Source organism: Tachypleus tridentatus, chromosome 13 (assembly GCF_004210375.1).
Source record: "Tachypleus tridentatus isolate NWPU-2018 chromosome 13, ASM421037v1, whole genome shotgun sequence".
Classification (NCBI taxonomy): Eukaryota; Metazoa; Arthropoda; class Merostomata; order Xiphosura; family Limulidae; genus Tachypleus; species Tachypleus tridentatus.
Genome location: NC_134837.1, coordinates 187930113 through 187957280, shown reverse-complemented (window position 1 = coordinate 187957280; position 27168 = coordinate 187930113). Strand labels below are relative to the sequence as shown.

The window sequence follows — 27168 nt, the reverse complement described above, 5'->3', positions numbered from 1 at the left end:
AGCGTATTTAGGTAGGGGATACTGGGAGCTTAGCCCCAGGACACATGGTCTTAATAAGACCCATTGATAATTTTATTCTATGTAAAATTATATGGGAGGTAGGGCCACAAAAAAGTATTAACCCCTGAGCCCATATAACCTTAAATTCGCCACTTGTTAAATTAACAACTTGTAAACTTTTTAAAAACTGGTGCGTTTTTGTAACATTACTTTTTAACAACAACTTTATGTCTTATTGCTCAGCTACAAAAGTATAACTAATATTGTTAGTCTATGAATTGAAAGTATAAAACTAAATGTATAGACAGCAAAACTGGAAAAATATTTGTTGATTTCTTAACTGACAGTTTCTGTTGATCCAATAGGTTTGTTGTTTTTCAATAAAAAGAAAACATTGATGACACAACATAAAATAGTTTAATTTAGAAACGATTTAATTTTAAAATTGAATCAATATTTTTACTTTCATGATAAATTTTATAGATATATTTCTAGACTAGGTGATCCCATACTACGTGTTTGCTTTAGGCTAATTATATTAACACTCACAGCTTTTGTAAGGTTTAATGGATATTAATTCCTTACAGCCCACTTGTATCCCTGTCACTAAAATAATAATGGGCAGACATTAATCTAACTATTCACATTTATTACTCCTCATATTTCGAGATATCAAGCATGACGTGGCACACACTGGCTTTTTATAAGTTTGGTACTTCCTTTAATGTTTCTTGCTGGCTTAATATTTTGATGCTACAGAGTTTCGGAACTGAAAAGCACAACACTCATTCTTTATGAAATTTTAGACAACACACAAAATAGACATTAGTTAATTGCTTGGCTTGGTCTAAATAATATTGGTTATACTATGTGGATTTGAAAGTTTAGTCGCCATTAGCTATAGATGTAATAGATTCAATAAAGCTAAAACCTAAGAATATTTTTAAAAGATAATAAAATCATTGTTTTAGTTATTTCTCTCTTATTTTCTATTTTTTCTTTCAACAGAAGTGCTTTCTTTTTCTTTTAAGTAACATTAATATGCAAACTTTGAAAGGCGGACAATTTTGTTCCTCAGCAAAATAAATTATAGTTATGATAGAAGCTAATTTTTCAAACTATTCTTTAGGATTCAAAATTCAATTTAAAAATCTCATATCAAGACATCAAAAGAAAACAAAAGAAAAACGATGTTAAAAAGTTGTTTTACAAGAGTTATTAGGAGATAACACAATTTAAAGCTGTTTGAAAACATAAAAAGTTTAACCGAAATCATTTACTAGTTAATAACCTGAAATCGAGAAAGTTCACTACTTAAAGTACCTCTTTAGTGCCATCGATAATACCGATACTTACAAACCGATTTTCAAAGTATCTCTTCGATAACACTGATAGTTACAAACCGATTTTCAAAGAATCTCTTTCGATAATATTTATACTTACAAACCGATTTTCAAACTATCTCTTTCGATAACACTGATACTTACAAACCGATTTTCAAAGTATCTCTTTCGATAATACTGGTACTCTATAAAAATTTATGACATTACTATATTTTGTCCTTTACTAAAAGAACATGTTTGATTAAACCGGACTGAGATATAGTGAGATGATTATATATATTTATTACAGCGTAACTTGAACATCATTGGAAAGAGTTCTAGAAGTATTTGCATCTTATTGAATGAGTGTTGAAAAAAGTGAAGTTCTATTTTCATACAATTTAGTATTTTTAAAGGCAGTCTGCATTTTTATTAGTGCTTTATAAATACACTAGAAGAAAAATGACCCAGAAATTCACGCGTGCGATCTGTTATTGTCGAGAAAGATTTGTGGATTTAACTACAAGCATTTGTGCTAGAAATAACTGCACCATCGTAACCAACAAATCCATCATTCATCCAATCAATAATATCTCCTCGGATCTCTTGATCTTCATAGTTGCAGCACCGGTCAACTTCACTACTCAAACACTTACTGGTCCTTAATATCTGCTCGGTATCAAGGACCTCAGAAAACATGTGAATTTCGGTGTACTCGCCATCGAAAGATTGATCAAGGGTAAATCCTCCACCAGGGGTCGTTTGTTCTTGTCCCAGGGAAATGGTGCCGCCAAGCTGTATCATCTTACCTTTGGCAAAGTCTGTCATAGTTACCTCGCACGGATCTTTGTCCGGGTCAACGATGATAAAGGCAAAACCGTCCACAGAACGCCATGCGTAGCATACGTGATGCCAGTCACCCAAGGTAAACGTCGGGCACGCGATGGCAAACTTATGGGTAACGTCGTTGATGAATAATCCGACAAAGGGATGTCCATCATCTGATTCTTCTACAAACGTCAAAAGTTCGTTGTGGTATCGCTGAGTAGCGTAGGAGAAGGGATATTCAGTTTCGGACACAGAGGTGGACACCTTTATCCACATACAAAGGGTAAACTCTGTCAAGTTTCTATTTATACCATTTTCTCGCATAAACCTAGGAAACCTAGTAGCAGTTGAGCCGTAAATTTCAAATTTGTGCATTGGTCGACCTCTCCTGGCAGCATTAGCAAAGGTACTTGTCGAAACGATGAATAAAATTGCAGTAAATAAGTGAAAAAGTTGGACCCTCATGATGGCTAAAGTAAGGAATGAACAGACCAAAGACACTAACGACTTTTATACCTGCGCTGATCTCAGTAAGTACGTGGAGAGAACACCTGGTACACACGACTGGTGTGTCGATTTTATCTGTAAAGCATAATATTCTATATCTGTCTGTCTGTTCACAATGGGTTGAATATTGTCACTGGTTAACAAACACCACAGCTAGAATGGAAAGTTAAAACTTGCTAATAATTAATTATGATGACAATAATAAATTATGAATGTTATTTTGCAATTTTTTAAACAAAGACTTCATTGTGCCATAAAACATCAGCTCTGTTTTTTTACTCTCAATAAGTATTGTTTGTTTTGAATTTCGCGCAAAGCTACACGAGGGCTATCTGCGCTAGCCGTCCCTAATTTAGCAGTGTAAGACTAGAGCGAAGGCAGCTAGTCATCACCACCCACCGCCAACTCTTGGGCTACTCTTTTACCAACGAATAGTGGGATTAACATTAATGTTCCCACGGCTGAAAGGGCAAGCATGTTTGATGCGACGGGGATTCGAACCCACAATCCTCAGATTACGAGTCGACCGCCTTACCTCACCTGGCCATGCCGGGCCCTTAATATGTATTGCAGTAATTATTTCCTTTACGCGCCTTTAAACAATCATGGCGGTAGTTGACCAAAAACGCGTCTCTGGTCACTCTTCTAATCAGGACAATTATGTTTTGACATAACTACCAATCAGTATGCTGCTATGCTCCTCAGATCACCATTCCTTCTAATAATTATTGATGAAACTACTCTTATGTCTTCAAAATCGTGACAACTATTTTCTACTGATACTCGTTTACAATGGGTTGAAATATTTTTTTACATATTGTTAACGGTATTAATTTGTTTATGAATTTGAAAAAAAAAGAAATTAGTTGGGTATGTGGACTTTGTGTTTCAAAAGCAGTAAGCGCTTCTGATTCAAAGTAACGTGTAAAATCCCAGCTGTGCGTGCTTACAATCAGGACTGATTCCATCTGGTAGTAAAGCTACACTTACCTCAGCAGATCCCATACAAACTATGTTTTATTTTATCAACATAAGAGGATGTTGTATCTCAAATCTGTATGGCTCTGGTTGATAATAAAACATACCTTATATAATATTCATAATATCATACAATACACAGTGCTGTGTAACATATAACATGATATAATACCTTATCTGTACAATATCCAAATTTCTGTCTGAACGTTGGTTAATCGTAGAAAAATAGTTATGCATCAAAACATTTCTTTTCAAGAGAACATTACATGAAAATTACTTTTTTTTCCAGTTTCTAATACTTCACACCGACAACAACATAGATATGGTAATATCTGAATGTATGTTTTCTTATAGGAAAGCCACATCGGGATAGCAACTGAGTCCACCGAAGGGATCGAACCACTGATTTTAGGTTTGTAAATCCCTAGACTTACTGCTGTACTAACGGGAGCTATATCTGAAAATACTCAACTGTCAAACGTTTTGTGTTCTTTGTGAATTTGGTGAGACTTTCTCTGTTGACTGATTGAATGAAATATATCGATAAGAACTGGAAATACTCATAAAAAGAGGAAAGTTTTCGAGTATATATTTAGTGATGACAAGAATCCCACTTGATGTAAATAAGTATCTCAAGACGGCTGGTATGGGTATTAAAACGTTTATTAAAATAAAGTAGAGAACAATGTTTCAACCTTCTTAGGTCATTTTCAGGTTAACCTGAGATACACGAGTATGTATTTATTGTTCGGTTAATTTGATTTTATAATAACACATCGAATAAGTTGTTTTGAACTGAGTTAAATATATAACCTTTAACGTTTCCTATTGAAACGACAACAGTCGTTTCTTGAACTCAGTAAAATGACAAGAAATGGTGGTATCCAGCTGTTCAAATCTCACAGCTACTCGGCGAACTTAAGCGCTTAATGGTGATGAATGTAACGAAACCCAAACAATGTTGCCAAAAATGCATTGCAATCAGTATTTGTTTGTGTAAAAACAAATGCATTGCAACTTTCCTTGTCGAAATAACACATGGAAGGACAAAAAAATGACTCTACTAGAGAATCATATTGAATATACGCTCTAATCTAAAGTTGACTTTACATTTTATATGTTTTAATTGGCATTATCTAGTATTATATAATACTTAATGTTGTATGATATTATATCACCAGATGCTTATCAACTTTCAAAATACAACAGTCTACTAAAACGTTATAAAAATTAATCTTTATTTCACAAAATACCAACTTTCTAAAGTCACGGACTGATTATAACTGAGCCATTTCAACACACTGTAAGCACTTTACATAAAGTTTATTCACATTAAGTAATATTTCTGAAAGGTTATCTTAGGACATGAAAAGTTGCTCCTCTTATATCCGATTGTAAAATAACGCCCATAAGAACTTCAAAACACATAAGCTGAAACCTCAAGTTTCCATGTATCTTTGCATAGACCTAACAAATATTCGTGCGAAATCTGGTGAAGTTACAGCTACAAGGGATGGAGTAATGGTAAAAACAGAAAAATGGAGATAAAAACTACAATGAAGTAAAACCCAAACACAATAAAGTAGAACCCAAACGTAATGAAGTAGTACCAAGTACATTATAACCTAAATACAATAAAGTAGAGCCCAAACGTAATGAAGTAGAATCAAACACAATAAAGGAGAACCCAAACGTAATGAAGTAGAATCAAACACAATAAAGGAGAACCCAAACACGATAACATAGAACCCAAACGTAATGGAGTAGTACCAAACACAATGAAGTATAACCAAACACAATAAAGTAGAACCCAAACGTAGTGAAGAAGTCCTTAAACACAATGAAGTAGAACACAAACACAATAGAGCTCAAACACAATGAAATAGTCCTTAAACACCTTCAAGTAGTACCTAAACACAATAAAATATAACCCAAACGTAATAAAGTAGTACCAAACACAATGAAGTAGAACCCAAACATAATGAAGTAGAATTCAAATACAATAAAGTGGAACCCAAACATAATGAGGTAGAACTCAAACACAATAAAGTAGAACCCAAACGTAATGAAGTAGAGCCTAATCACAATGAAGTAGTTCCCAAACACAGTCAAGTAGTACCCACGTGCAATGAAGTAGAACCCAAATACAGTGAAGTACAACCCAAACATAATGAAATAGAACCCTAACACAATGAAGTAGAACCCAAACACAATGAAGTATAACCAAACACAATAAAGTAGAACCCAAACGTAGTGAAGAAGTCCTTAAACACAATGAAGTAGAACACAAACACAATAGAGCTCAAACACAATGAAATAGTCCTTAAACACATTCAAGTAGTACCTAAACACAATAAAATATAACCCAAACGTAATAAAGTAGTACCAAACACAATGAAGTAGAACCCAAACATAATGAAGTAGAATTCAAATACAATAAAGTGGAACCCAAACATAATGAGGTAGAACTCAAGCACAATAAAGTAGAACCCAAACGTAATGAAGTAGAGCCTAATCACAATGAAGTAGTTCCCAAACACAGTCAAGTAGTACCCACGTGCAATGAAGTAGAACCCAAATACAGTGAAGTACAACCCAAACATAATGAAATAGAACCCTAACACAATGAAGTAGAACCCAAACACAATGAAGTATAACCAAACACAATAAAGTAGAACCCAAACGTAGTGAAGAAGTCCTTAAACACAATGAAGTAGAACACAAACACAATAGAGCTCAAACACAATGAAATAGTCCTTAAACACATTCAAGTAGTACCTAAACACAATAAAATATAACCCAAACGTAATAAAGTAGTACCAAACACAATGAAGTAGAACCCAAACATAATGAAGTAGAATTCAAATACAATAAAGTGGAACCCAAACATAATGAGGTAGAACTCAAACACAATAAAGTAGAACCCAAACGTAATGAAGTAGAGCCTAATCACAATGAAGTAGTTCCAAACACAGTCAAGTAGTACCCACGTGCAATGAAGTAGAACCCAAATACAGTGAAGTACAACCCAAACATAATGAAATAGAACCCTAACACAATGAAGTAAAACTCAAACATAATAAAGTAGAACCCAAACACAATGAAGTAGAACCCAAACATAATGAAGTAGAACCCAAACACGATGAAGTAGAACCCAAATATAATGAAATAGAACCCAAACACAATGAAGTAGAACCCAAACACAGTCAAGTAGTACCCACGTGCAATGAAGTAGAACCCAAATACAGTGAAGTACAACCCAAACATAATGAAATAGAACCCTAACACAATGAACTAGAACTCAAACATAATGAAGTAGAACCCAACTATAATGAAATAGAACCCAAACACAATGAAGTAGAACCCAAACTAGGACTGAACTCTTCAATTGCTCCTCCAAAAGAGCTTGACTGGTCACGAGTGATCTGCATCCAAATATGGAATTATTAATGCCAGTATATTTCATCAAGATTACTTATACACATATTTTCCCACTGTAGAAACTGAATATTGAACAAGTGGACGTTGACAAACTGCCGAAGTGCCAGAAATAAAGTTGTCTTTTGGTAGCATTATTTTCCAACATATAATCTTAATCCTTGTTAGCTAGGTTTCGTCTGGCTATATCAAACTGTGAACACAATACCTACAGTTAGTGGTAATAATGTTTGACAAATACTACAAGGTACAAACATTTTCCTTTGTTATACTGTATCAATGCTCAAAAGCAGGTAACATAGGACTTGTACAAGTGGTCAGTCACTCCACCAGCTTGTACTTGTGAAAACAACACCAATTCTACAATCATTAACATCTCTATCCTGAATGAGTGGATAACCTTGACAAGGGTAAGTAAATATTAGTGCTTTGGGTAAGTTGTTCTTCTAAGACTGCGTCCTTATCCACACTTCATTAGTGAAAATTCATGCCAACCTTAGCCAATAGAGAAATTAGCAACAATCAATTTATAATATACATGTGTACAATGAAAATCTAGAAATCTATGGATTTCTCGTTTACTATAAGTTAGAGGTAAGACTTAGACCATTGCAATTTTCACAGGATGAGTGGATTTCTGTGATCTTTGCAGAATGAAAGGAACATTCCACCCCTAATGACAATGCGATTGGGAAACTCCAGTTCCGCGTGTGTGAGCATGCAGGTTTTCGGTTTCAGTTACAACTCTGCACACTTGATATGCTAGAATACTATTCTAATATTTTCATCCATTGCTTGAGACATGCATACAAAGAAGGTTATGCTATCTATTTAGATGAGACATTTTTATTAGTGCAAGTTATATCAACCTCTTCAAAGTGGTAAGTACCTTGCACAGACTGAATGGCATGGTAAAGAATATAGTGTCCATACCAAGTGCTTAAAGCAGTTATAGACCTACTTTGATTGTCCTGTTTGACTTTACGCATACCAGTGCCTACGAAAGAGAGAGTTGAAGCTCAAACTGTAGATATGTTTATTCATATGAAGTGAAATTTCTCACTAATAATATAGAGATAGAGCCTTGATGGATCTGACTAAGATAGCCACCGTAAAAGATTGGCTTTGATCTATGATGAAGTAAGAATTATACAGTTTACTTGGTTTTATATGATAACATTAATGATTTATGGTCAAAGTTGAGAAGATAGCTAAATCATTGTTGTATAATAATGCGCTATGCATTGAATGAAAAATAAACGCTTGCATTCTGTTCCTTGTAGCTTGCTTTAATGGTTATTTCAGTTCTGGCCTTTCCCCATCAGAACAGTGAGTTTGTTCTGGACATTTAAAGTAGTGGCAGTGGAGTCGCAATAGTTCTAATGTAGTTGCAGGGTGGGGTGAAAAATATTATTACATATGATAGTCGTGCACTAGTTCTCTCAAATGCATATATTGCGTGTTGAAGAAAGTACTGCTAACTATGGTTGTCTTTATGGATCACTTTAACTTCTACTTGTATGGTAGGAGGTTCACTGCAAGAGAGGACCATACTTCACTAAAGTGGCTATTAAACCTTCACAATTTGAATGTGATGATGTCATATTGGATAACAACATTACAAGAGTATGATTTTGCCGTAGTTCATTTCCCAGACCTGCAAAACAAAAATAAATGGACTATTTGACCACGCAGCGAGAACTTGTTCATTTTTTGAACATCCTAATCGCGCATATCATATAAAAATTAAACTACTGCTGTTTCATCCACAATGAACGCCAACCACAAAGTGGACAATTCTACATAATTATATACCAAAGATAACACCTCAAGAGCTCCAGGATGAGAAACTGAAGGACCATGATCTAGTTGGGTCCTCAACGGTGTTTAATGAGGGTAAATCAAACCAGCACTAAAATAGAAGTGTAACACAAATGGCATAACATGTGGCACCTGATGTAACAAGTACAAGATGGTGTTTGTGCTGTGAACGTTTTGTACCTAACAGTTTCTTGAGTTCTACAACAAGAAATACTCCAACCGCTCCATGATACAAAGTTATAAACTACACATGTGATATGTTTAACAATGCTTTGTATGTCTGCAAGTTAATCAGGACAGTATGTGTATGCTCCCTGGATAAAACACTCACTGAGATAATTTTAACTCCGAGAGAGAAATTGTGTGTCCTTTGCAGAGAATAGTTCTTGACATCACAGGCCCACTCTCAGTGGCGTGTAAGAAGACTGATATATTCTTGTAGTCATTGACTATCTCGCACAGTGGGTTGAAGCCTATACATTGGTCGATTAACTAGTACATACCTTCAAATAGGTGTTAGCTGAGACCTAGATAGCTCAATTTTGAGAAATAGAATAAATCCATACTGGCCAAGAAGTCAGTTGTTTGCTGAGTTATGTAAAGTGTTTAGTGTTATGTAGACTTGTACTCCATCAAACCAGTTGGTTTGACAGAATATGTAATACAGCCTGTCAAGGATTTCTAGTCAATTCTTTTAATCCAAAATATAAGTGACTGAGATAAACACTTGTCATATATAATGATGAAATATAGATCAATGGAACTGAGATTAACCAGTTATTTGCCAAACCTCAGTTTCATTGTTGAGACATTCTGCGGATTTACTAATTTTCATAAAAGAGAAATTGCAACAAAGAAACTTACGCTAGGTGAGGAGAAGCCACAGTTTTACCTTGGCTTTGACACCATTTTACTTCTTGTTTCTCACAAACACAGGGCAAAGATATTTCAAATTGATCAAGGCACAGGGAAGTTACAATCACTCTGTAAATGCTTTGCAAGCTGTGCCATAACTGTTACATAATTTGTAAATAGAAGAAGATTCATAGGGTAAGACACCAAGAGTATTATTAAGGGCTAACAGCTAAAGGTGAGATTAGTGGTGCCTAACGAAAGTCAACAAAACTGTACAGGATCCAAATAGCCTCGACTCCACTTTTTTGTTACTAGACATGGAATTTCTCAGTGTGAAAAAAGGTAGAATATGGATGAGGCCAGGTTAGAGAGTTTTGACACATGTGTTATGTTGTCTGACAGAGATCAGAGAGGACAGCATAGCCACAGGTTGTTGGTCAATTGTCAAGGAAGCTAGAGGAGTAGAAATCCTTCAGTTTCTTGGGTACATGTTCTACAAGTGATAAAAGGTGTAAGTACATGTTAAGCTGATACACATGTCGTTTGACCAATGGCAAGTTCATGCCCAGGATTAACCATTATGACTTCTCTTGAGCACTCTGAGGTACTTTTGACCAATTATCTTAATATTCGTATTTAAACGGTGTTTTGTGTATCCAAGGCCAAGTTCCAGCCACATTCAGATCTATTTCTTCAACGAGCCAGTTTCTTACTTAATCCAGTGATTTAGGGAATCATGAGAAAACTTCCTTTTATAGTAAAAATGGACTTATCAAATTCTGCCAGTTATAAAGTCACAAATTTCTTACAGGTTGTGCCAGAATTTTTCCTGAGTGATAGGACCAAGAAAGCTCCTGAAGGTAAACATGTTTGGGCCTGGCCTCAACTACATTCACAAATTCAGCTCTTCAATGAAGATGTATTGTTGGTTTATGGATCTAACATGAAAGAGATTTCTGCTTTGTAGTTACAATTGGGTTGGCCCTACAATCACAAAAGTCTGAACTTCTACATTTGATGGTAATATACCCACATGTTGAGAAGAGTAGGATCCTTGCGACCAAAAACGGCCTGGCATGGCCTAGCGCGTTAAGGCGTGCACTTCGTAATCTGAGGGTCGCGGGTTCGCGCCCGAGTCGCGCCAAACATGCTCGCCCTCCCAGCCGTTGGGGCGTTATAATGTGACGGTCAATCCCACTATTCGTTGGTAAAAGAGTAGCCCAAGAGTTGGCGGTGGGTGGTGATGACTAGCTGCCTTCCCTCTAGTCTTACACTGCTAAATTAGGGACGGCTAGCACAGATAGCTCTCGACTAGCTTTGTGCGAAATTCCAAAACAAACAAACAAGCGACCAAAAACCCGACAAAGGTAATGGCGGGTGTTACTCTAGAAGACCCTAGTCTTCAGACCATTCAACAGTCATCATTATTATCAATCTTATACTAACAAAGGAGAAAGTTAAGTCTGATAATCGATAGGACTTACTGACCTGTCTCATTGGAAGATGTACAATCACCATTAGAAGAAGAGAGACTAAATCGTAAAGTTAAAGAGGAGTTCTCTAGCATAAGGTGTGCCCTGAGGTATGCCCAAGTGCTGAGAAGACAAAAGCTGGTTGGCATTCAGCAGAGCTGTGAAGTTAATAGAGATGAAGACCCAGGCAATAGCAGTGCAGATGGGCCAGACAACATGTCAAGCAGTTTCTTCCATCAGTGAAAAACCTCTACATCAAAGGCTGAAGAAAAAAACAACTCTGTAGGATATATTCCACGGAGTTAAGCAAGGAATATCAATCAAGAAACCCAAGGAGACGTCCCAGAAGGGACCTAGGTTAAACTTTCAAACCAGTCCATCGAAGGTGATTAAGAACCAGCTGATATTATAGTAGGTTCTTGTGTTCAGTTATCACTATCAAGTGATGGCAGCCAAAGAACTACAGATCTAGACTTTCTACAACAGGGATAAGGATCAGTTGGTGCAAATGGCGACTGCGTCATTAATATACGAAAATTGTTTGTTTGTTTGTTTGTTTTTGAATTTCGCACAAAGCTACTCGAGGGCTATCTGTGCTAGCCGTCCCTAATTTAGCAGTGTAAAACTAGAGGGAAGGCAGCTAGTCATCACCACCCACCGCCAACTCTTGAGCTATTCTTTTACCAACGAATAGTGGGATTGACCATCACATTATAACGCCCCCACGGCTGAAAAGGCGAGCATGTTTGGCGCAACGGGAATGCGAACCCGCGACCCTCGGATTACGAGTCGCACGCCTTAACGCGCTTGGCCATGCCGGGCCAATATACGAGAAAGAGGTGTGATATTAGTGAGGAAGATTAGTCAAAGCTGACAAAAATCTGGTTAAGGTTCAAGCCAATCTCAAGATGTTTATATTTATGAATGAAATAGGTGGACAGAGTACGGACAACAGGGATCTAACAGCCTCCTTCTTTTATCACCTTCTTTGCAGTATCAGCGTTATTATTAATTTGTTTGATTTTTGTATGAAGCACGGAGTTTTGTTTGTTTTTATGCTCTAGCTCTGCTCTTTAGGCATTTAAATGTATATAATCGAGAATTGATATATGATTTGTTATGCATATGTTTCTTTTCTTTTTTTCAATTTGGTGTATGTGTGATATGTTTAATGCACCACTATTCACTTGTGTACTCGTATGTGCTCAATTCGTAAGTAGTTTACTTTAATTTTATTGTTAGATCCTTTTCTATATTCATAAAAATGTTTATATAAAGCACTATCTATAGTATTATGTATTTATTTTTTATTTTATTCATTGTTTTGTCAGGATATGTCTCTTCGCGTTTTCTTTCCTGAAGATGTAACATGGTTGAATTTTATGTATACATTTGTTTTTGAGGTTCTTTCTGTTCAACCTTGTAAGGAAGTGTTGTTTTGTTAATAAAATTTTAAATGATGTGAATTTTTGTTATTTCATGCACCGACTTGTAATTCAGCCATGGGGGCTTTATAAGTGACGGTCAGTCCCACTATTCGTTGGTAAAAGAGTAGCCCAAGAGTTGGCGGTGGGTGGTAATGAGTAGTGCCTTCCCTCTAGTCTTACACTGCTAAATTAGGGACAACTAGCGCAGATAACCCGGGTGAAGCTTTGCGTGAAATTCAAAACAAACCAAATTATGTGACAAGATTAAAGATGATTGGTTTAAAGTTATATTTGATGTTTGGTTTGTGGAGAAACCTAAAAGGAAAAATTTGATATGTAGGCATTGCATGTATATTCTTCTTTTTTTAGAACAATAGAAATTAACATATTTTGGTGAATTGGTTTCTGCACTGTATTGAAGGCCACACGTTGTTAGGGGTGCCATTAAGATTATCTTGTTCCAGCTGCTGGAATAAAAATGAATAAAAACGAGAGTCAAAGGAATTAACTTATGAGAAAAGAAATCGTGGAATTATATACTGTTGTATCATTGTTCTTTCATTGGCGACTTCTTTTTAATTATCTAATGAAAATAAATCAACAATTAGTCCAACTGCCTGGAATGAATTACTTTATTTTCTTCCTTTAACTTTTCTACAAGTTTAATTACTTGTACACTGTCGTGCCATTTTAGTCTAGCACTACAAACACCATTAACAAATCAACTTATTTGCACAATGTAAAGTCAGTATGTGCGATCGCAAACACAGAAGTAAATACTTCACAAAAACACATTGACTGATATAAAACTTTAACTTAAAATTACTCTATTTATCTCTTTGACTATCTTTCAATTAATTCTATTCTGGAAACAACTCTAACATTTCATAACCATCTTGTTTTTATAACCTAGCTTCCAATGAGCTAAAAAACTTTGCCTCAGATTCTTAGAACTTTCTAGATTTTCTGAGAATATCTTATCAAACCCTTTTTATCTAAATGTCATTAATAATACCTGTGGCTCATTCTCGCCAACATTAAAATATTGCTTATAATGCGGATCTTATTTGATAAAGATGCTTTTCATTATCATTAGGAAATAACTAATACCTACCAGTTATCCATATATAAAGAATTAAATGTATGTGTGTTCAAAACTGTATCTAGTCACTTATTTCCCATACGTAATAAATCTATAGGATTAATTTTTGTTTCTCTTTTTATAATAGTTACTTATTGTATCACTCTTTTTAATCAGATTTTTTAATAGTGAATATTTGGAGAAAACGATGTAAATTGTAGATGGTCCCTTATATAGTAGAGTGGGTGGAAATGAAAACTGAATGTCGGATGAAGTTGAGGTTGACTGAATTTTTGTGATCAAAAGTAACATTTTTTTTTTATCTCACTTCGTCTGTAAAATAGCGCAAAGCTCAAAGTTAAGGTGGTTTGTAAATTTTATCCTTGTTATTTGTCTGTGTGATGGAAGAAGTTCAAGAAAAGCTTAAAAAGGTGATTGTATTTTTATTGTATTTGTAAATGTAAGACAGGTTTGCACTGTCTGCAGCTTACTGTTTAGTGAAGAAATGAATCCAAGTTATCCAATACAACATTCAGCTTTATTAGCGAAAATAATTAATTACACTGTACAGAATTTTTCATGCTTGTGACAAATTACAGTGATTCAAGAATGACTTGGTACAATGGTAGTACCGATAGTGATACAGTGATAGACGGGTGGTATAGAAATACTGATATTATTACAACTACGAAATTGATATGAGATAAATCATTTAATAAATGCTAATCAAGTCTGTATGAGTATTATGTGAAACAGGCGAGTTTTTCATTAACAATAAAGAAGGTTGAAGCTATTCGTAGATTGATAATAACATAGCATTAAATATAATAATCATATATGGTAAAATAATGAGTAAATAATTTTTTCCTTAGATAAAAGTAAATGCTATATGTTTTTTTTTTTGTTTGTTTAGATTAATAGTGATAACCAGGCATGTTAGATAAGTATTGGGATATAGTAATTTTTTTTTGTAATAAATTATATTAGCAGAATATGATGGGCTAGATAGAATGGTTGCATAAGCCAGTTAAGAATATTGCAACACTTGGTTTAGAAAACTAAAGTAAAGAATATTTAAAACTTATTTTTGGAAAAACAGCTTAACACTGCAAATATTTTGTCATGTAAGAGTATGAAACAAAAATTAGAAACATTCTATAGACACAGTTTTCCATAAAACATGGGGGCTTCATTAACTTATGAAATCTTCAAACCACTCTTTGATTATTAGCCTTAGTTGTAATTTTAAAATAATTTTGATTTTCTAAATAACTGTATATTATTTCAGTACATGCTGTTTAAACTTGTATATTTAAGTCAGTGTTCTCTAATTCTGGATTTAGAGGTGTAGGGCATTTGACCTGCTATCTTATAATTATGTAATGTTGTAATTTTATCTTTTACATTAAGAAAGCTTTTATTGTACATATTACTTTCAATACACACACACATAGTGCTGCCCTCTATACATAGGCATTTTCTTCACATGTGCCATAAGTTTTGCCCTCCTTCCTTGTTGAAATTAGTAGATTCCAATGTGTCTCTCATGCAAATAATAATGCATTATCTATTAACCAATGGTAGTATATCATGCTCATATGATACCCTCTATAATTCTCTGCCGAAACTTTGTCTTGTTTGGTAGCTTTACATAATTTTTTTTTGTGGTTACTTCTTTCTGTGTGACAAACAATTTGATTTTTGCTTGAATTGGTTCTGTTTTATCATTCTTTAAAACATTTTCACTCAGTTTATTGTTATCACACTATTTCTGACTTGACAGTTTAATGCAGAATTCATGAATTGTAAATTCTGATGTCTACATTAAAATTTTGGGGTGTACACCAACAATAAACTTTTTTAGGTTACTGAGTGATCCAATGGTGGTTCTTTCTGCTTTCACAGGTCCTGAATTTGAATATTACATGGGTCAGCCTTGTCCCTGAACATCACTCAGGGTGCTCATGATTCTGCTGACATGATTCAGAATGATGGTGATTTTGATTGTCTTTTTTTCTCCTCCTGAGTTTGTTGTTCCTTCCCAGTTTCAGCATGAAGATACACCTTGGCCTTTATGGATTTTGTATTCCAGGTTTGGAATGTTTTGTTTCTTCCCCCTCATCCTCCTTATTACATGAACATTCCATCCCTTGTCCTTCCTTGTTACAGGAACATTCCACCTCTTGTCCTTCCTTATTACACGAACATTCCACCCCTTGTCCTTCCATGTTACACGAACATTCCACCCCTTGTCCTTCCATGTTACACGAACATTCCACCCTTGTCCTTCCATGTTACACGAACATTCCACCCCTCGCCTGTCCATGTTACACGAACATTCCACCCCTCGCCTGTCCATGTTACACGAACATTCCACCCCTCGCCCGTCCATGTCACACGAACATTCCACCCTCGTAGTCCATGTTTCGAACATTCCACCTCGCCCGTCCTTGTTCCTAACATTCCACCCTCGCCGTCCTTGTCACACGAACATTCCACCTTCCGTCCTTGTCACATCGAATATTTCCACCCTCGTCCGTCTTGTCACGAACATTCCACCCCTCGTCCGTCCTTGTCACTGAACATTCCACCCTCGTCGTCCTTGTCACACGAGACATTCCACCCTCGTCCCGTCCTTGTCACACGAACATTCCACCCTCGTCAGGTCCTTGTCACACGAACATTCCACCCCTCGTCCGTCCTTGTCACACGAACATTCCACCCCTCGTCCGTCCTTGTCACACGAACATTCCACCCCTCGTCCGTCCTTGTCACACGAACATTCCACCCCTCGTCAGTCCTTGTCACACGAACATTCCACCCTCGTCCGGTCCTTGTCACGAACATTCCTCCCTCGTCAGTCCTTGTCAATTCCACCTCGTCGGTCCTTGTCACACGAACATTCACCCTCGTCCGTCCTTGTCACACGAACATTCCACCCTCGTCCGTCCTTGTCACATCGAATATACCACCCTCGTCCGTCCTTGTCACGAACATACCACCCCTCGTCGGGTCCTTGTCACACGAACATTCCACCCCTCGTCCGTCCTTGTCACACGAACATTCCACCCCTCGTCCGTCCTTGTCACACGAACATTCCACCCCTCGTCCGTCCTTGTCACACGAACATTCCACCCCTCGTCCGTCCTTGTCACACGAACATTCCACCCCTCGTCCGTCCTTGTCACACGAACATTCCACCCCTCGTCCGTCCTTGTCACACAAACATTCTCCTCGACCATTTTTGGTATTTTCTCTCTCTTGTGATATTTGGGTTCATGCAGATCACCAGTCAGGTGAAGTGATCATTATGCTGCATCTCCTTTGATCAATATACCCTTTCTTACCATTAGGTGGACTATTTGTTTTGGATTAATATTTGTTGTATTCCTTATTACCTCTTGGGAGTAGTTCCTGACTCTAACTTTAGTCTTATACATGCTCAATATTCTTGCCTTCATCTTACCCTTACTACCCTTCTCAAGTATCTTTTTTTCATACATCTTATTTCATAGGCTTTCCACTGAAATACTGAGGGAATTTCTACCAATACTCTTCACTTTCTTTTCTCACACTAGTCTGTATATCATTATCAGGTCTGGCATTACATAGTGATTTCTTTGTTGTTGGGAGATAAGGACTTGGTTTTGGCTCATGTCAGTTTACCCTCCACTTATCTCAGGGACTTGCATATTTTCTTAGACATTGTTTTTGATACTGTCCCTGACAATATCAAGCTATGGGTAACATCAGCACTTCAGGAGTTTACCTTTCAATTTATATGATCCATTTGTTTCAATCAGACCCTTCCATGCCACCTATTCCTGTTTTTACCTTACAACCTCACACCCATTATCATTTCCTTCAAATGAGGGTAATTCCATTTGTTGATATTATTGGCATTGTACCACCTGTTGCTAACAGTACTGGTGATTACCCAATGGGAGCTTGACTGTTGGATTTGCATACATGCTGGCTTCCCTTTGTTGATGATGAATGGGTAACACAGGTTTTTTCAGAGGGTTTTGCTATCAAGTTTCTTTCCCCAATTCCTGTTTCTCCTCACCCCATTTCCTTTCATCTTCTTCAAGATCCTGTGAAATGTCAGTGTCTGCCAAAGGCAGTTCAAGATTCACTTCTTCATTTGGTTATAACCATTCAGTTGAGAGTAGAGTAGTGGTATTCTGCTAGTATAGATGAAATATGACCTACATGGGAGTTGACTTCTCTTTCCTTGCTATTGGACATGGTCTTACAATCACAATACATGGAGTCAATCCATATCTTTATAGGATTACTTGGCCTCCTGATGCTATTTACACAACTACTAGAGTTGATCTGTCACTTTACTAAAACTATTCTGCCACTGGAGTTGATCCATCACCTTAGAAGAGGACTTGGCTTTCTCCTTACAATTTACACAATCACTGGAGTTGATGCTTCACAATAGAAGATGACTTGGTTTCCTTCTTACTATTTACACAACTGCTGGAGCTGATCTAACACCTTACTGGATGATGAGACCTCTTGTTACACATTCAATGCACTGGAGTTGATCCATCAGAAATGCAGTTTGCTCCTTTGAATGGGAATCTTCATCCTACCTTCATGGAGATGTTTTGAATTAGAGTGAACAAACAACAAGTCCTCACACAAGTTGATTCCATCCTCTTCATGTCAAATGATAATTCTCAGATTGATAAGCTGTGATGATTATACATCATACCCAGTAATTGGTGCAGGTCTTATTCTTCAGTTTTTGTGTTTGAGGGTTGAATGTTAATACCCCACATAAAGGTATGATATGTAATTAAGTTGCTGAGTACTGTCCAACACACCCTAACTTCACTATGCCTCACAGTTTCCACCACTGTGTTTTATAAATTGTACATACAGCAAAAGAATATACCTGGCTTAGAAGTGGTGTGGTTTCCCTCTTCTGATCATTGGATCTATTTCTCTTATTGTCAGGGATATAGTTTGGATGCTTTCTGGGATGCTTCTGTTATTTCCTCACATCAGTTCTTCCTTCTCAGTGTGGAATTCTAGTTAGTCATATGATGGAAGGTAAGTACTGTATTGAAAGTGATAATTTCTCTATGCTAAAAATGTATTTCTGATAGGTATTAACCTCCTCTCATATTTCCCACCATTTCTTCCAACTGCTTCAGTGCTCTCATGTTCTGCTAAACTTTGAAGTGTAGGGTTAGTAGAGGTGTGTAGAGGGAGCCATGTTATTGATGTAAGTGAAAAAGAGCAAAGGTTTTAAGACTGAGCCATGAGATATGACATTTATGACATTAATCCTGTTTGACTGAACTCCATTTGTAACAACCCTCTGCTTTTTTCTATCCAGTCACTTTTCTGTACTATTTGCTAACTTATCCCCAACACATATAGAGAGAATTTTTTTAAAGCCTTTTATGTGGCATTTCCTCAGATACTTTGTAAAAATTTAGATACACCAAATCTACACCCTTACAGTCATCTACATAAGCAGTAAACTTTTCAAAGAATGTCAAAAGATTTGTAAGATAAGATTTTCATTTACTGAAACCACATTGATTATCAAATAAGGTTAAAGACTTTTGTTAAATGAATTAGTAAAACATCTTTTATCAAATGTTCCAAAACTTTTCCCATAATTAATGTAAAACATGGTTCTATAATCACAGTTTTTATTACCTCACGTCAAAAGAGGAGTAACATTAACTAACTTCCAGTCCTCTGACATCTGTTCACTACACAAGAACTTACAAAATTAAGAGGTTAGAAACAAATAATTCAAGTAATTTGTTTTTTAAGTTATTTTTTCTATTAATTCATTGAGAACTCATCTGAAGTTGTACACAACTTCTCTGATCATGTTTTAACTGACTTGCTAAAAGTTTTAGTGAGTGACTTTCAAATCCAATTCTTAACATCCTTCAAAACCTTTGCAGGAAATATTATCTGACTGAAGAGACTTATTTTTTAAACTTCATAAATCCTTCTTAAGTTTCGAAATAATATGATGATGCAGGTCTCTCTTGTTTTTATCTATCAACTGTTCAGGATGTGGAACACTGCTTAAATCTGTATTGGAAAAACCAAAGAAAAAGCAGAATTATGGAGAACTAGTAAAGATACCTTTCATGTAGCTTTTTGTGCATGAAATTCAAACCAAATCAAAGCATGTTAGCTGTAGAATCAAATCATTGTAATGTAGAGATGAATGTCAGTCATCTTAATCTCAATATTGAATAAGATTTGTAATACAGAAGATATTAGGGAAAAAAGCAAGTTGTTTTTTTAAGACTTGAGAACCTGATAAAGAAGAGAATCACTAAGAATGAACAGGAAGAAAATTACAACCATATTTCCCTGAGTCTCTGGAACCATACAGAAGATACATAAGCAGCATAAAGTCACCAGTATTTAGAAGTCAACACTATGTGATTGTAGTTAGCACACATCAAATTAGTTAAATACCCATATAATAAAATAGAAAAATACAATCAGCACAAAAAGAAAATTTACTACCATTAGATCCACCTATATGTTAGAACTTGGCTAAAGCTGGATATTACGCATCAGGTAGTTGTTAAAATAGCTTTTGGTGGGAGACATTACAATTATTTAGGTAGAATGTTTTGTTTCTGACTGTGAGATGTGATTACTACATAGAATGCAAAATCCAGTAAACAACAGTATATATAGTTAGAATGTGGTGATGGATTTATTTATTTTTTATATAGCATGTGATTAAAGAACTGTATATATCTTTGATAATGAAATGGATACATCTTAAAAAGGAAATGGAATATTCAGGTACTAATTGGTGAAAGTCTTGAAGGGAATATAGCTTTTCTACCAAGGACTGATACTTGGTTGCCACTAATTCATGTATATTTTCTATCAAAATGGGCTGTTACATCCTATTTCCAAAAGCAGTCAGTGTTTGGTGGCATCATACTACATACAAAATACAAAACAATATCAAAATGTATTTCTGATACATTCTTTTCCTCTTTGACTGTATATCAGCTGTTATTATTCAGACATACCAAATCTTTCAAAACTTCCACAAGTCTCCATGATCTGCATCCCTCTCTCAACCAAAAATGCCTGAAAGCCCCTTGGACACACTTGGCTAAATATACTGTTCATATAACGCTTTTGCTATAGTATGCATGAGTTTTTCAAAACATATGCACTTGTTAAGTACTTGTAATGTAAATTTTTATACATGTGTATCTTGACAAAATTTGAAAAATGTTTAGTAAAGTGTACAAATAATTCATATACATTGTTCATTAATACACAAGTTAAAATCTAAACAGACCAGTATCAGTATGCTGACACATTCTTGTAAATCCATGTGAGGTCCTAAATTCTGACATTATTTTTAATTTTTATTGTTACCTCATAAATATTGTTGGTTAACTCTGTTCAGGAGACACACAACCTTGATCAGTTGAAGAAAACAATTGGCAAAAGTAAACAGTTAACAAATGGAATGTGTTCAATTTTGACATCATTTGATGAACGTCTCATGAAACTGGAACAGACAATTCTTCCAGTCTACCATGAGACTGGTAATCTTCAGCGTCGACAGGAAAGTATCCTTTTTTGTGTTGACAATTGATTCTCTAAGTTATTTTTTATGTGTACTTTGTTGTGTGTGTGTGTAGGAAAATTTCAGCCTAAATGAGTGGCAAGGTATTAGAATCTCCCTGTGGATGTATTGTTTTTTAGAAAGCTAACAGTTTGGTTTTTCTTGTCTGTTCTTGAATGGTACACTTGATGCACTGTACCAATTATGTTGCTTCTGGCATCCTCCCATGTGTGACAGTTTTAAATGTTGAATTGTGGTACATTTTTTTCTGAAATAAAACTACAACCTTTATATACTTACTGCACTTCTTAAAATTTTAGGTTTCATTTTCCTAAACTTCACAAACCTGTTATCAAGCAAGCATGTCTTAACAGTCCTTCATCTGTCCGAGTATGTGATCTAACTAAACCTATCATAAATCTAGCATACTTAGAAATCCCTGGATGCCTGACAAACTACACTGGAAATATAACTAACATTATAAATAATGGATGTAAATAATACCTTAATAGGTATTCCAATGTGTTGCAAGAATGATATAGACCATATAATATGATCATAACCTATGGGTGTGTTATATATCTGACCCTATCAGCATGTCACCTATCTCTCTGTATGTAAGCCTGACACATGCTCACCTACTCTTCTTTCTATATACAATATACTAACTTCTTGGTGCATGAAGAGGTGATATAATTTAAAATATAAAGGTTTGTAAAGTTATCAATCAACATGTGTTACTGTGTGACAGAGAATAAGGCAGTGCATATTACATCCAAATAAAGGGTATATATATTTTACACCATGAGTAATGTTATCAGTAATAATAGAAAAAATAATTTGAACTGGTAACTCTTAAGCATCACAAAAAGAGTTATCTAAAAACAAGTCATTTGTGAAGTGTGGAGTTGGAATTCAGTGGTAATAGTATGTATTTGTTTTATGGTAATATTCAGTGAATTGCTGTTCAGATATTGCCACTGGCATCTAATACACAGGCTGGGGACTTTTATTGAAAAGAAATACAGTGCTTAGAAAGTGTTGCTGAATTTGCATTAGTTTCTCTACATATTTTTAATTTGTGTTTCTAGGTAGTATGTAGTCAGCTTTAATAAATATGGATTTCTCTTTTTAACACTGTATTACATTCTTTTAATCATAATGTAGTTAATTTACAGTGAAATTAGATTAATATAATGTTTCTGTGTTTTGTTAGTATATTAGTAAATGAAAATCAATTTGATAATATACAGACAATTTTGTTGAGGGAGATAAAAACCAAGAAAAATTCCATAACTTGTAAATATTAAGACATTGAAAAACTAATGGAGAGTTTAGACTATGTGATCCAGTTTTACAATGTGTCTAAAGAAGTTGAAGCAATAATTCGAGATGGGTAAGGAAAGTGAATTATTTACTTTAACTTCTAACCACGATCTTAATTTAATTTGTTTGGTTTTTTTTATTTGTGAAATTAATTAAAACATTTAAAATGTTTTCCTAACTTTATAGGATTATTCATAAAAGCTACAAAATGAAAAACATGGAAATCTCAGATTAATTGGAAAATTTCAACCATCTTCAATGAAACTGTTGATCTTTTGGCTGTAGTTAACATTGTTCAAAGTCAGCTTTTAGTGTTAAACTTTTTATTTAGTGTCTTGTTTGGATCACACTGTATGTGTTTAGTTATTAAAAATATCAAGTCATATGTCTTTATTCTTTGTTGTATGGAAGGAGTTACATTTGTGTTTATTAATAAGAAGTTATGTACCTTTATTCTTTGTTGTATAGAAGGAGTTGCATACGTTTATTTATTAATGATAACAAGTTATGTACCTTTTCTTTGTTGTATAAAAGTTACGTGTGTGTTTATTTATTAATAATAACAAGTTATGCAGTTTTATTCTTTCTTGTATAGGAGTTATGTATATGTTTATTTATCAAAAATAACATGTTATTTACCTTTATTCTTTGTTGTATAGAAGGAGCTACATGTGTGTTTATTAATAACATGTTATTTACCTTTATTCTTTGTTGTATAGAAGGAGCTACATGTGTGTTTATTAATAACAAGTTATTTACCTTTATTCTTTGTTGTATAGAAGGAGCTACATGTGTGTTTATTAATAACAAGTTATTTACCTTTATTCTTTGTTGTATAGAAGGAGCTACATGTGTGTTTATTAATAACAAGTTATTTACCTTTATTCTTTGTTGTATAGAAGGAGCTACATGTGTGTTTATTAATAACAAGTTATTTACCTTTATTCTTTGTTGTATAGAAGGAGCTACATATGTGTTTATTAATAACAACTTATTAATAACAACTTATTTATTCTTTGTTGTATAGAAGGACTTCTGTACTAAGAATGATGATACCATTTTATTTTTGGTGTTTGTTAAAAATGACCTGGTGAAGAGCATGGTGTGTCCATCTACTGCTAAGATTAGTGACAACTATTTATTCTAACATGTAATTTTGTAAGAAAAGGATTCACCTGCTTCATATCGCATTGAAAATTAACATTTTCCAACACTACTTGCCTTCTTTCAAAATTCCCATCTGTATTTCCCACTTCCTGTCTTTTACCTAATCTTGAAGTGATGATTAAACAATCAGTATAGAGAGAGCCAGCTGTATAGGAAAATCTGTTACACTCCTATTGGTGTAAGGTTTTCATATGCTTGTAACAATGCAGCAGAAACACAAGTTCATGTTGGAGCCTCAGGCTTGTGGCAAGCAAAAAAGTGTGCACAGAGAGGGCAACACTGAATTAGGGAACGCTGTATGAGAGTAAAGGTAAGTGTTTATCAATAACACATTTTCATTGCAAAGAACTTTTAACTTTTGCTAGTTTGTGAGGATAATAAACATCTACATTTAATCGTAGACAAACTCTTGCTTTTAGTTTGTAAGGATAATAAATATCTGCACTTAATGATAGACAAACTCTTGCTTGTAGTTTGTAAGGATAATAAACATCTACACCTAATGGTAGACAAACTCTTGCTTTAGTTTCTTGTCTGTTTTGGGGTGTTTTTGATACTCAATTAAGTCTTGCTCCATGAACCCCTCTCATGCTTCAAGCCATAGAAAAAGCCATTAGTCTTTTACTTCTGTTTTCTTCTCCTACCAGTCATTTACTTCTGTCTCCTTCTGTTATGATGTTTGAATATGTGGATATTCATCAAGCGTCTAATTTTTTTCCTACAGAATGGATGTCATGAGGTTTTGCTCTCTGTCTGGGTCTCCAACAGTTGATGCCTTTGCAACTCATTGGTATTCTCAGCTGCAGTGGTTTTGGTTCCCAGTATTTCATTCTCAAGCATTAACAACAGATGTGTTCAGTCAAGACTGGACAGATTAACATTTGTATGCCTTTCCCTCCAGTTTAGCCATTACACTGGGTTCTTACTATGGTTTGTTTCTACTCCCTGCCAAGTTTTCTTAGTTGCCCTTATTGGCCAGCTCAGGCATGGTTCCCACTTCTTCAGTATCTGCAGGTATGTCCACCTCAACCTCTTTCATAATGAACATCTCTGAGACAACCTTCTTCATACTGTCTTGACACAGATGTCCATAAATGTAGTCTTCACGCTTGGAAGTTATGTGATCCTTTGCCTGGAGTAATAGTTTAACTTCTGAAGTTTCTCTGTATTTACTAAATCTCTCCATAGGTCAAGTACTGTCTTTTATCAATGGAAATGGAATATTTTATCATCTGTTGTATCTTAAAAGGAAGTTAATCTCTCTTCATCCAAAAATATTTATTGTATCTCATTTTCTGAATGTGTACACGAGGAGGGTCTTTCTTCATTTAAGATGTCTTTATATAAAGCATCTTTATCCACTATTTTTAGGTATTATAAATATTAAAAGGTCCTCAGATTTCCAGTTCTATCAAGTGCACTAAAATCCTTTCATATTTCTTGGCTCAAATAGCCTTTTCAGTTACAGAAGTGGGATTTTAAAGTTATTTTACACACATTGGCTTATTCTCATTTTACACCTTCAACTTCATGTTCTTTGTTTCACCTTTCTCTTAAATTGTATTTTTTGTTGTTGTTGGCCTGTGGATGTCAGTCAGAGTTGTTTGCAATCTATGTTGTTAGGTCTCTTTATTATTCCACATTTGTTCTGCTTTACCCTGATGGCACAGGCTCCACGTTCTCTCCATAAATCCAGGGGTAAGTGGAATATTCCTTCTCCACTTGGTTGGGGAGTGAGGATGATATTCGTAATTCCAGAGTAGATAAGTTCTGTCCCTTTTGTTGAGTACAGCATACACGATCCCATTATTCCAAGCCTGGGGTTATTACATTTTGGATTTCTTTAATGGAAAGTTTTTCACTTGTTTATTTTCTTGTTGTGGTTCTAATGGGGGTGAAATTCATCACTCTATGGCTACAGGTTGGGATCCAATCAAAATGTATAACTAACATGGCAGTCTAAAAGCCCTAGCCACCAATGTGGAATAGAGGGAACAAGACCCTTAATTCCAACCTGAAGTTGTGGAGCCTCAGCTTTCTGGTTGGGTCTAGCCTATAATATGCTTACTCATGTATTATGCCACCCTTGATACCACTTTTATCTTGGTACCTCGTTATTCTATGAAGACACTTTCTGTATGGACCATGACTGCATCAGTTTCTCTACCTTTTCAGCATGGGATTCTAGTTGTATTGTTAGCAGATGATAAGTGTGTTTTGCAAGTTAACTTACTCTCAAACTGAAAATGTATTTTTGATAATACTTACCTTTGCTGACAGTCTGTCTTGCCTTTCCACTAATAGTCAGTGTAAGTCTCAAAAAATGATTATATTATCTAAGTGAATTACTTATCTGCATTAACAGGATGGAGGATATATTGATGAGAATGGATAAATTTTAAAATTAGATATTACCAAGGATGTATAAATGGAGTATAAAAGCCTAGAGCATGTAAGACCAGTGTTTGGATAGGTAAAGCTGATGTTGAAAAATAACTATAGTGTCAGTAGAGATGGGAATTATTGAAAAGTTTAGGGACATTTTAAATTTCTCAACAGAACACTGTGGTCTTACGAGGGATGTTACATTCTCAACCAAAGCAAGCACTGTGATGTTGTGAAAGATGGATTACTTTTTGAATCCAAGTAAACCTGGTTTAGAATGTGACAGACTACTTGTTTAAACCAAGGAAAGGCCCTAATTTCATGAGACATGGGTTACTTTTACTATTACTCTAGATACATTCTAGTCACTGAAATAGAGAGTAGGATAGTCTGTTAACTACTCAGGTGTTGTCAGGTTGGTGTGGAATGAACCCAAACCGCTGTATTTTTTTCATATTACATCAGTTTGAAGGTGTTGAAGACAGTTTGTCTTAGAGGATAATGTAAGATTTATGTATTGTTGCTTTAATGTTAAATTTATTTAGTGCCACACTGGAAGCTTATTGTAGTCCAGTACTACGTTGATTCTTTTGTGATGACAAGAAACCCAAAAATGTATCTCGGAACAGCTGGTATAGGTAGTAACACTTTTACTAATAAAGCAGAGAATAAAAATTTGTCCTGAAGATGATCTAAGAATGTCAAAACGTTGTTCTCTGCTTTATTAGTAAAAGTGTTAATACCCATACCAGCTGTCCTGAGATACATATTAAGCCTTCTTCAAAAGAAATTTTCATTTCTTATTTAATGTCTTCATATACCTGTAAATTATTTTATTTTGTGCATTGAGATGCCCATTTTAATGACTGTCTAAATAGGTGTTTATATTTGAGTGTAGTTAACATGAAGTGTTCCTTACGTTACAGATTTCATATTACAGTGTCTTATTTGTTTTATGTAATCT

The 27168-nt window shown here is 35.1% G+C and overlaps 2 protein-coding genes across 2 annotated transcripts in view; one reads left to right on the top strand and one right to left on the bottom strand.

Moving 5' to 3' along the window:
• Positions 1 to 140: 140 nt before the first annotated feature.
• Positions 141 to 2686, bottom strand: LOC143238110 (C-reactive protein 1.1-like). Its single transcript, XM_076478067.1, has one exon. It carries the CDS (start codon positions 2613 to 2615, stop codon positions 1839 to 1841), a length of 777 nt encoding a protein of 258 aa, XP_076334182.1. The 5' UTR covers positions 2616 to 2686; the 3' UTR covers positions 141 to 1838.
• Positions 2687 to 13962: 11276 nt separating this feature from the next.
• Positions 13963 to 27168, top strand: part of LOC143236412 (exocyst complex component 7-like) — a 76214-nt gene continuing 63008 nt past the window's right edge. Inside the window, 3 exon segments of the mRNA XM_076474674.1 lie at positions 13963 to 14160; positions 21165 to 21330; positions 22638 to 22722. Of these exon segments, the coding sequence (XP_076330789.1) occupies positions 14131 to 14160; positions 21165 to 21330; positions 22638 to 22722 (281 nt within the window). The 5' untranslated portion in view covers positions 13963 to 14130.